This window comes from Sinocyclocheilus grahami, unplaced genomic scaffold, assembly GCF_001515645.1.
Source record: "Sinocyclocheilus grahami isolate Dianchi unplaced genomic scaffold, SAMN03320097.WGS_v1.1 scaffold579.1, whole genome shotgun sequence".
Taxonomy (NCBI): Eukaryota; Metazoa; Chordata; class Actinopteri; order Cypriniformes; family Cyprinidae; genus Sinocyclocheilus; species Sinocyclocheilus grahami.
Window position 1 is genome coordinate 994,136 of NW_015505758.1, and position 11,480 is coordinate 1,005,615.

The window sequence follows — 11,480 nt, forward strand, 5'->3', positions numbered from 1 at the left end:
CCCCCTTTTGCAACCACACTTTGTACTTCCTCCTAGTCTTTTCCTTCCTCCGTCACAGTCTTTTTGTTGTTGCTTTGTAATTCATTTTCATACACAACTGTACCACAACCCAGAAGCTGTCAGTCATGGCATTCATTCGGCTGACTGTTGGCGATAGGGTAATATACAGGAGACATGAAAACCCTCACACACACTCACACATCCAGCTGGTAGGTGTAGGTGGAGCGGGGAAAGCCTGTTCATCCAGTCATCTTGTGTTTTTTGTGGAGGTGGAGAGGGAGGGAGGAAAAGAAAGAAGTGTCCAGAACATGAGCGAATGGAGGAGGTGCTAAATAAAAACATGGACATCCTCGGGTCTTCTGTTGTCTTTCAGTTTGTCTGTCTGTTTATTACAAAGATCTCTGGAATACTTGATTCTGATTGGGCAGTCGTGGCACTGACCAGACAAATATTGACTAATGTCCAGGGAAGCGCTGTGTAACTGACCACTCACCCTGAAATCTTATGTTTCCTACAAAGCTGGGCTTCTGTTTGGTCTCTTCATAGTCTACACTCTCAGAAGAAAAGGTACAAAACCTTTAAGGTATCAATATGGAACCTTTAAGTACAAAGGTGTACCTTTTAAATATTTAAATATTTCATGTCCATTTATTTGTTTATTTTTGTGCCAGGGTCCTGATCAACCTGTCTGGCTTTATTTTGCATTAATGAATGGCTGACTTTACATGATCCCTTACATGGGTGTTATAAAGGAATTGTGCTGTATGAGCATAAGAATTTTTCACATAAACACTTTTAAAGCAATGATTATATAATTGTCACAAAATCTGTAATTATTTATTTTAATTATTCTGTGTGAACCTTGAATGAACTAGTGTGAACTTGTGAACACAGTCTATACCTATAAGCAGAAAGCTTTGGAGTAAATAACATACTCAAAGGAAAATGGCTTATAGTTTGGCTGATTCCAGGAAGCTGCCCATATAGGAGATGCTGAAACCAAATTTGGTATTGGTTTGTCTTTCCTTCCAGTAAGTGACAGTAATTGCATTCTTTAGTCACCCATTATCAAATCCCTTAATGATTAACTCAGTGTTAAAGCTTCATCTTTCTATATTGAAGTCATGACTTGTGTCCCTAGAGCATAAAGTCTCTCCTGCAAACAATGCGTTTGTTTCATTCAGGCATCTCATTGATAATGCGGAGGACAACATAATCCAAAGGGAGGCATATGCAAAGCCAAGAAACGAGCTGTGTGCTTCTTTCATGTGCCTCGTGCGCTCCTCCTCGCATGCTCTCAGTTCAGTCATTACCGGGCGCCGTGCCTGCGCTCCCCCTCCCTTTCCAACTACGTCTCCACAATCGTAACTCTGAGCTAAGACGTCTGACTTCCCTCTGTCCAAACTGGTACGCGAGAGCCCTCCCCTCCTCTCTCCGCACCGCCTTTTCCGTTTGCCACCCTCGCTTGGGCTTGACCCGACTGGTGACGTAGGAGAGATTCCGTGGTGCCCACAGCCGTAGGCGCGCGCTGCGCTCAGGTATAAATTGAGACCGGGACCCATCATTCGGCACTCTCTCAGTCGCTCCGACTCAGGAACCAGAGCATCAGCGGAGATAGCAGGGAATCAGTTGCTAAACTCCTCAGGCTAACTCGCTCTCGGCTTTGGTTCGGAATGGAAACATCAACTTTTACGCGGAGCCAGCGCAGCTCTTTTGCGCACAGCTTTAAGAGTGAGTTTCTGCTTCTTCTCTGTTCATCTTTATTGTGAATATGCTTTTGAAATGCTGAACTTTCTTAAGTATTCTAAGTAATGGAAATGCATTTAAAAATAATTTAAGGATTTAGAATATGATCAAACAGGCTTTCGAGAATGCTTGGTTTTATGCAGCTACAGATGGTTAGAATATATTTTGTGTTTGATGCGTAAAATATTTTGCATTTATGTATCAGTGCTTTAAATTATGATTTTATTCAGAGTCTTACCAAATGTACGCATATATTTAAAAGTTTAAAGTTAAACTTGGAATTATATTTAGATTCAGGGAGATAGAGAGAATAATGTTCGGAATGGTGGGTTGTAAAAATGTTAAACTGCTACATTAAATTTGTAAGTAAAATCAAAGGTACAACCTGCAATGATAAGCTAAATCGCACTTTTTCGACCGCTTCAAACTGAATTACTTATGAGCTGAAACTCCGAAAACTTCTAAAATCATGTGTTAATGAGATAAATTATTGTCATAACGTAAATGGATGGAAACCAATATGTTGTTACAATGATGAAAACATTTTAGTACATTTGTAGAAATTCGTTTGGAGGTTCGTGAATTTTTCAACATCAAATAATTTTATTATCATGAATGAATGTATATGAGACGTAAAGACCATTTTGGAGAGCTCTCTTCTATAGACAATGAGCAGGGAAATTGCGCGTTAGTTATTAAGACTTTGTAATGTGATGCACTCCTCTCTTTCCATCAGGCACGCTCTCCCTCTGGCTGGTTGTCTGGCTGCTCGTGGTAAAACCCGTGCCAGCGCAGAACTGCCCTCACCGGTGCGTGTGTTACCCGACCCCCATGACAGTGAGCTGCCAGGCGCAGAACTTCACTATTGTGCCCCACGGCATGCCCTACGAATCCCAGCGCGTTTTTCTGCAGAACAACCGCATCACTGAACTGAGAGTGGGGTCTTTTGCTTTTGGCACACAGGTAAGGATGTGAATGAAGGTTCTATGTGTGGGACAGAATAAAACATTTAATATTTACATTTGTAAATATACATTTAAGAGTATATTTATGACATACCAGTCCTTTTAACTGTCTTATTTACTAATTTTGTATTCCTTCTCAATATCTTCACCTCATTACCTTTTCCTCTCTCTACCCTTTCCTTTCCTTTATTTCTATCAATTCATCACATACCAGGTTTTGTGGCTCTTCTCCAACAACATCACCTGGATTGAGGCCGGTGCATTCAGCGAGCTGCGCGATCTGGAGGAGCTCGATCTGGGCGACAACCCTCACCTGCACCGCCTTGAGGGTGGAGCTTTCCGTGGCCTGGAGAAGCTCCAGAGCCTCCACATGCACCGCTGCCGGCTGGCCGCCCTTCCCCATGATATCTTCCACAAGCTCTACAGCCTGCAATTCCTCTACCTGCAGGAGAACCAGCTCCACTTCATCCAGGACGATCTCTTCGCTGACCTGATCAACCTCAGCCAGCTCTTCCTGCACGGCAACCGCATCCGCACTCTGTCCGAGAATGTGTTCCATGGCCTGGTCAACCTTGACCGTCTGCTGCTGCACGACAACAGGGTCCGTCAGGTCAATCGCCGTGCTTTTCGGGACCTGGGCCGACTCACCATGCTCTTCCTCTTCAACAACTCCCTGGCAGAGCTGCCCGGTCAAGCCATGCGTGACATCACCTCCATCGAGTTCCTGAGGCTGAACAACAACCCCTGGGCCTGCGGCTGCGAGGCTCGTCCCCTGTGGGAGTTCTTCAGAGGCGCCCGTTTGTCCAGCTCCGAGGTTCTTTGCGCTTCACCTGCTTCTCATCGTGGAGAGGACCTGCGCTTCCTGAGGGAGATGGACTTCGCCCTGTGCCCACTTCCTGACCCCAGCTCCCTCTCTGGTACCACCACCACCACCTTCAGCACCAAGACCCGTTGGTGGTTCTCCAAGCACAAGCCAGTCAGCACTTCAAAGGGCATCTTTGAGAAGAGCTCCGAGACCAAGGCATACCCCTTCAAGTCACAACATCCCTCAATCACATCTACATCCACAAAGTATGAGCTTGGGGAGGAAGAGGCTCTTCTTCCCAAGCTTGACCCAGAAGAGTACTGGGCCAACTATGGCAATGAAGATGCGGGCATCACCTCTCTGCGCTGCTTTGAGCTTGAGTGCCCTCCCGAATTCGACTCTCTGCCACCATCTTCCTCTTCTTCTCGCTCCTCATCTTCTGTTCTCTTGCTACTCTCCATGTCTGTCTTGACTGTCTGCATCCATCTTCTGTTTGGCTGAATCTGTCGGTCTCAGAAGAACCCTCTTCCCCCTCATTTTTTCTCCTCTCTGGAGGAAAAATCCTGTTTGCTCAATTTAACTCTTCAATGCCTTGATTCCTGCTTACTATCAGCCTCACCTGTATCTTTGTTCTGTTCAGTTTGAGCCTCTAGTTCCTGGTATCTAGAGGGCACTAGACTGATTTAGGATACAGTGGGTAAGCAGGGAACGTTGGGCAGTGCAGGCCCTTAATGGAAACTAATGAAAGCTGTTCAGTGGGCTTGGTCAGTTAGGCAGATACTCGGTCCTTCTTTTTTTGAGGACAAGTGTATTCTAAGCCATCTCTGTCATAGTCAGTGCAGACAGAGGATAGACATTTCCATCTTAGGTTTACGTACAATATTTGTATGATTTTAGACTTTTTAGCCACTCTTAAGTGCTTCTATGAAAGTTGTAATTATAGCTTGTAATGTCACTATGACACCCTCTTTCTAACAACGCTACAGCTCCATTATTTCAGTAGTTAGTTTGTAACAATAGCATAATGAGCAAATATTTTGATTCCCTTTGGAACGCAGCGATCGAATGTTATATTTCATCTATTATAACAGAAGGGTCTCAAAATCATTCAGGGCTCGAAAAGCACAAAAGGAACGGTGTGCACGGCGGTGTTGCTATAATACAGCTATAATTTAAGATGCACAGAGAGAGCGAAAGCATGCACAGGAGAGACAGAGAGCATGCACAAGAGAAGGCGAAATAATTCATTACATCACCCACCAGCTATGACAGCAATTATCACTTGTGTAAATATGACATCTTGGCAGAGGGAGCTGTAAATAATGCTATGAAAGGCCTTATGTTTGTCACTGTTCTGAATGGACAAGAATGTCACTGTGAGTAACGTCTATGATATTATTTCTATGGTCAGTGCATGTAAAGATCAGTCGATGATGTGAGAGTGTGTGAATGTTCTTTTTTTTTTATACTGTATGTTTTTAAAATACTGTTAATATGTTGAGTCATTGCTGTAAAATACATTATCTACATTGTTCCAAGACTTTCCTTTGTTTATTCGTCTTTTCAAATTCAAGTTTAACAGATTGTATCTGTATATTCTCGCAAATTCCATCCTTTCTCATTTAAAGTATAGATTTTAAATCAAACCAGTCAACAGCTTGCAGCTATAGTAAAAAAAAAATTTTTTTTTAAATAAATAATTGGCAAAGTGCTAAAACTAGGACTGAATCCAAGACAAGGCAATATATGAAGGACAATGTGGAAAGGCTGTTTCTTGAAATGAATTGACTACTGTGGAAAAGCTGATTGGAAAATCAGAAAAATGCACTTACTGACAGATTGGTCGACATTCAGATTGTCTACCATTGGTCATGAACATGGGAGGAGAGAAGGTGCAAATACAGACTGGGCTGCTCTTGGTGGGCTTGCTGAAGGCAATGGCTTTCTTTGGTGGTCTTTGCCTATTCCTCCTCTTTCGAATTACAATAAAGAATCAAAATGCTTTAGGGAAAACAAACAGGGCAAGGACAAGATGAGAGAGAAAAAAGGAGAGAAAGAGAAAAAGAAATGCACGGAAAGCAGGGGTGGATGTGGGTGGTAAAGGCAAAGAGATGGATGATAAAGGATGGTGATAAAGAGAAATGCAATCTAAAGTTCCTTAAAACAATAGGTAAAGATAGGAAACATTTTTTGATCTACTGTTAATTCTAGCAATATCCTGTTTTGTGTTTACCCTGAGACAGTATTGAAACAAATAATACTGATCTTTCTGTCCCACAGATGTTTCTATGAAATATTTATGTCTTGTAAATGTTTGTATGATGCGTCAATGTATATCTCAACAGAACGGGTAAGGTCAAACTGCCTTAAGGTGCTCTCGAGTGACCATGTTTGTGAGGTTGCTCACAGATGACCAAAGCATTAGTTATACCTTTTTACCCAGAATGTATGCATCATGTGCAATTGAATGTAAGAATGTGAAAGAATGAGCTGTTCAATCTTTTCACTACAACACAAAATGATGGACAGAAAGCATGACAAAAGAATAAATGCTTATCTGTGAATACGAAACATCTCTGGTGTGGGCGTACTTTCTTTATATCTTCATCCAACGGCCACGACTCTACAGTAAAATCTCACATGTGTCTTCTCTCCCTCGCATCTCTCAGTCTGACCTCCCTTGACACATACAGACAGACAGACAAATAGACAGACACACACACACACACACACACACACACACACATCTACTCCTCACCGCTTGCAAAGTTCTTTGAAGGCAAAATCATTCACTATAACATGCAGTTACCATGCAACGCACTGGCTGCCATTCAGAGCTTAGTTCAGAGTTGCAGAGTATGCAAGACGTGTACACACCGGCTAACACGAGTAAACGCACCCCTGAGGCTGACAAAAAGATGCAAAAGGATGATGTATTTAATGGAAAAGGTATTCGCAAAGCACTCCAGCTGTGGTATTGAATTGGTTATTGTTAATTCAGATTCAGAAAGCCTTTCTTTATCATTCTGTCTTTCTAAAGCTGTACTATCTTTTGCAGCTGGCTCTCATTGAAAGAGCAGCAAGATTGAGAGAGTTTGCTTCAGTCTCCCACCATGTGTAAAGGCAGGCTGTGCTTAACACACACACACACACACACACACACACATACGTGTGAGTCCCGGTGAGAGACTCAAGTGCTTTTTCTCTCAATTCCACAGTAAATCTACCATGAGAACTAGAGCCAACAGGCTGCTTCATTTTTCTTCCAATGCTCAATCTTCAGCCTGTTTGCATTACAACTTGCACTGATTGCGGATTAAAGATATCGGTGTGATGTGAATCACGTCTGTGTAAATATTTTGTAGCTTCTGACAGACTACAATTAATTTATTACTCAAATAGTGAATCAATCAACAAACTGAGTAAACTCTATATGGCCAATTATGATGCATAAGTCTTTATGATGCATAAGGCCTTTGAATGTAAGACATCTGCATCTCGATGCCCCCATTGGACTTAGTACAGTTATGCAAATAGTAGCTTCATCATCCCACCCACCATCTGCGTGCCCATTGGCTGTCGGCCACGCTACTCAACAATGAGACACAATAAGTTGGATGGCAATTGAGGGGTGGCGACCACGTCAATATCGCTGAATATTAGATTAAGAATGAGTCACTGAATCACATGAATGGGGGATATGTGTGAAGAAGAAAAAGAAATGGGACGGGCAACGACTTACTTTCTTTTGTGTGTGTGTGTGTGTGTGAGTGAGTGAGTTTACCGGAAGTTGCTCATCACAGCAAGAGTTTGGAAGTGTTGATAATCGCCCCCATGAGAAAGAAATGTCAAATAAATATGGTTACTGGTACATATTGACACATACACATGAACACCCCTGTGATGTATTGTTCAGTGCATTTATGCAGAAATATGCAGACTTTTGTCAGCTGCTATCGGTGTGATGTGAATCACGTCTGTGTTGCATGATTGCAAGATTGCAGATTGCATTTTGTAGCTTCTGACAGACTACAATTAATTTATTACTCAAATAGTGAATCAATCAACAAACTGAGTAAACTCTATATGGCCAATTATGATGCATAAGTCTTTATGATGCATAAGGCCTTTGAATGTAAGACATCTGCATCTCGATGCCCCCATTGGACTTAGTACAGTTATGCAAATAGTAGCTTCATCATCCCACCCACCATCTGCGTGCCCATTGGCTGTCGGCCACGCTACTCAACAATGAGACACAATAAGTTGGATGGCAATTGAGGGGTGGCGACCACATCAATATCGCTGAATATTAGATTAAGAATGAGTCACTGAATCACATGAATGGGGGATATGTGTGAAGAAGAAAAAGAAATGGGACGGGCAACGACTTACTTTCTTTTGTGTGTGTGTGTGTGTGTGAGTGAGTGAGTTTACCGGAAGTTGCTCATCACAGCAAGAGTTTGGAAGTGTTGATAATCGCCCCCATGAGAAAGAAATGTCAAATAAATATGGTTACTGGTACATATTGACACATACACATGAACACCCCTGTGATGTATTGTTCAGTGCATTTATGCAGAAATATGCAGACTTTTGTCAGCTGCAATTGCATTTTCTCTCTTGATTACAAACTTATAAGCACACATTTCTAATTTCTAGCTGCTGCTGGGGTTTCATTCGGTATAAATTAGCAATAACTTTAATATATTCCCACAACTCTGTCTAGCGTGCAGTTCAGCACAGCTCAAAGCTCTCGTTATCTGTTATATATTCTGTTTGCTTTTTCACACTCTCTCTTCTTTCGGTCTTTCTGCTCAGTCTGACGTCATCAGCTCCTCTCTCACCCCTCGTTTTCCAATTCACTCCCTTCTTTTCCTCACTTTCTCCAGCTCTTCTTGATATGAGAATGTCACATTTTCCTACCTATCACTCATCATCCTTGACTTCTCCTCTTTTCTCCATCTTTTGGGCCTAATTATAGGTGTTCAGGGCCCAGTGTGGCTGAATAATGAACCTAAGGATTGATTTGTGTTGGAGGCCCAGCATTTAATGATGTCCTCCTTAATGATTGCCAGCAAGACTATCTGTTGCGGGATGAAAATAAAAAATGGAGGGGGAGCTGATTTGATGCATCAACTCCCATTCATCTCTTAAACACACTGATAGGTTTTCATCTCATATGTTTTGATATGCTTTCACATGTGTAAGGAGAGTGCTGTAAAACTCATACTGCTCTGCGTAAAAGGATGAAAGAAACAGTGGCTGACGTTAAAACTTGAAAGGGAAAAGGGAGACGGAGAGAGAAAGACAGACTGCAAGAGACATCAGCAGGGCTGAAATAGTGTGTGAAGCGGTGAATAAAATTCAGAGAGGAGTGAGAGGAGATGTGAGATATTTGAGTCACATTCTTGGCAGATTCCGGCGCCACAGACATTTGGAGAGTTTATGAATTGCGTATGCAAAGTCGCACAGTTGCGCGGGTGCACACATACACAGTCATTTAGCCCTAATCGCACATTCGCAGAGCGCTGCACTCTTCCCGCAGTGAGGCAGACGGTTTTCAAATTGGAGTGCGTCATCGCTCTCATCAGTGGACCATTGAGGCTTCACGTGCCTCCACTGCCTGCGTTGCAATCTTACACACATACCTGCAACTCAACTGTTTGATGGTACTGTTTTCGTGTGAACTTAAAGCAAAGACCTTAATCCTAAATACCCCTATTCACTGCACCCATACAAGCAGGGCCGTTTGTAGCCAATTTGACGCCCTAGGCGAGATCCCTATTGCCCCCCCCCCCCCCCCACAAATTATAATTATATATATAAAAAATTCTTTTCAGACACCAGTTGCTTGTCACATTCAAATTGGTTGTCATAGTAACGACACTAATTTGTGGAGATTCAGTGCATTGTGTTCCACAAATCTGAATGCATTATTTGTAAAGCACTTTATTTACTGTACCAATATTTTAAATTGGCCTTTGAACTTAGCTTTATTGCATGGCAAAAAAATTTTTTTTACCTTGCCAAAGCACTGACAGAGCCCACTGATCTAATGGCGTTGCTGAGCGCTCCAAATGCAAACTTTGCATGCAACAATCAGGCAGCAATTGACAGCACTCTGATCCAGTGGCATACAGGCATCGTCAGATTGACAGCACTCAAGCCCAATAATATTGGGGGATCCAGTGGGGGCGGCAGTCATATTTCAGGGTGACCATGCCACTCTTTATCACAACCCTGCTAAAAGTGACAGTACGTGCGCTCATTGGCGCCCCTTCAGCTGGTGGCGCCCTAGGCGACCGCCTAGCTCGCCTATGCCTAGAAACGGCCCTGCATACAAGACTAATTAAAGCTGTCAGTTAGGGGGATAGTTCACCCCCAAAAAGAAAAACAAATGTCATCATTTACTCACTCTAAAGCTGCTCCAAACCTGTATGAGTTTCTTTCTTCTGTTGAGTACAAACGAAGATACTTTGAATAATGTTAGTAACCAAAGAGTTGCTGGTAGCCATTGACTTCTACAGTAATTCTCACTACTAACTGTAACTAGTTGCTTATTAGCATGCAAATTACTAGCATATTGGCTGTTTATTAGTACTTATAAACCACATATTAATGCCTTATTCTGCATGACCATATTTTAGATCCCTTAATCCACCCATACCTAAATTTAACAACTACCTTACTAACTATTAATTAGCAGCAAATTAGGAGTTTACTGAGGGAAAACTCTTGAACATGTGTTCCCTATTTTAAAGTGTTAGGCCTACCATTTTTTCCATACTATGAAGTCAATGGCTACCAGCAACTATTTGGTTACCAACATTCTCCAAAATATCTTCTTTTGTGTTCAGCACCTGACTGGTCATGAAAAAGCAAGCCAACCAGCAGCTCAGTATGGTTAAGCTTGGGGCAGGTGTAAGAGTGGGCTTTAGGGATTGGGACCAAGACATTTGTCCTGACCTCTCCATATAAAGTATACAGCTTTGTACATATTATGCATTAGGATAAATGCATATTCAGACACGGGGTATGTATATGAGTGGATGTCTTTTTTGTGAGTGCACTGAAGATAGTTTGAGAACAAGCAAAACATTGTTGCAACTCCATCATCAAGAATTTTTGATTGCATTTAAGTTTCATCTGTGTGAAATTATTGGGTAGTCAACATGATGTCAAGCAGCGACAGCTTATCATGTGTGAATTATTATGTGAAATGCAGGCTACAATGGACGAACCAAGGTGATGTGCCAGCTGCCACAAAAGGTGAATACACAGGAGTGTCACTGACTAGGCGTTTGAAAACTGCCAGTACCATCTGCTTGCACTTATTTCTGCAAAGACAGATCACACACTCTTGCTTGCATAAAGACCAAATCAGTATCCAAGTTGGATCTAGCAGCAGAGATGAGATGCACACCTTCATCTCTAAGGGCCATTCATGCAGGAGGTGTTCTTGCATTCAAAACAGCTAGACAGAGCAGAATGCAAGAGGAGACAGTCTCCTGGTGTGCTTTTTTTTCCCCAAAGCTGAACTATTTTTAACTAGACATGGCATCTTATAAACACATCACTTATGGCAGCCAATGCTAAAAGCACATCACTATCCTGAGATCCTGACTAGTCCCAGCCATTATAAATTGTAACCTATAAAATCTTTATGGGGGAAAAAAAAAGTTAATGCCCATGTGATTTGTCAATTAACTTGTTTCCTCACAGTCTGCAACTGGAAAATTACCCATTGAGACTGGATAATTTGCATATACCAGTCTAAGCCTGACTCCTGAGGATGTGTAAATAGCGTTTTCTGATAACTGACAGTGATTCTAACAGTTTGGTGCTGTTTTTCTTCTTAACAGCAACATATTTTTGTCACACTATATTAGGTGACACTTGTGAAGGTATAGGTCTTGAGGACTATTTCAGTTTTGCTTCCCATCGACCCACACTACACTATT

General features: G+C 42.1%; 1 protein-coding gene across 1 annotated transcript; it reads left to right on the forward strand.

The window, feature by feature from the left end:
• Window positions 1-1,588: 1,588 nt before the first annotated feature.
• LOC107556816 (reticulon-4 receptor-like 2) lies at window positions 1,589-6,035 on the forward strand. The gene is made up of 3 exons (XM_016240043.1): window positions 1,589-1,731; window positions 2,483-2,709; window positions 2,926-6,035. Exons 1-3 carry the CDS (start codon window positions 1,674-1,676, stop codon window positions 4,015-4,017), a joined length of 1,377 nt encoding a protein of 458 aa, XP_016095529.1. The 5' UTR covers window positions 1,589-1,673; the 3' UTR covers window positions 4,018-6,035.
• The last annotated feature ends 5,445 nt before the right edge of the window (window positions 6,036-11,480 follow it).

Excerpts from the sequence above, each read along its gene's own strand:
- LOC107556816 (XM_016240043.1), top strand. The coding sequence starts at position 1,674 with ATGGAAACATCAACTTTTACGCGGAGCCAGCGCAGCTCTTTTGCGCAC. Across the intron at positions 1,732-2,482 it reads TTTTGCGCACAGCTTTAAGA|GCACGCTCTCCCTCTGGCTG; the intron begins GTGAGTTTCTGC and ends TCTTTCCATCAG. Across the intron at positions 2,710-2,925 it reads CTTTTGCTTTTGGCACACAG|GTTTTGTGGCTCTTCTCCAA; the intron begins GTAAGGATGTGA and ends ATCACATACCAG.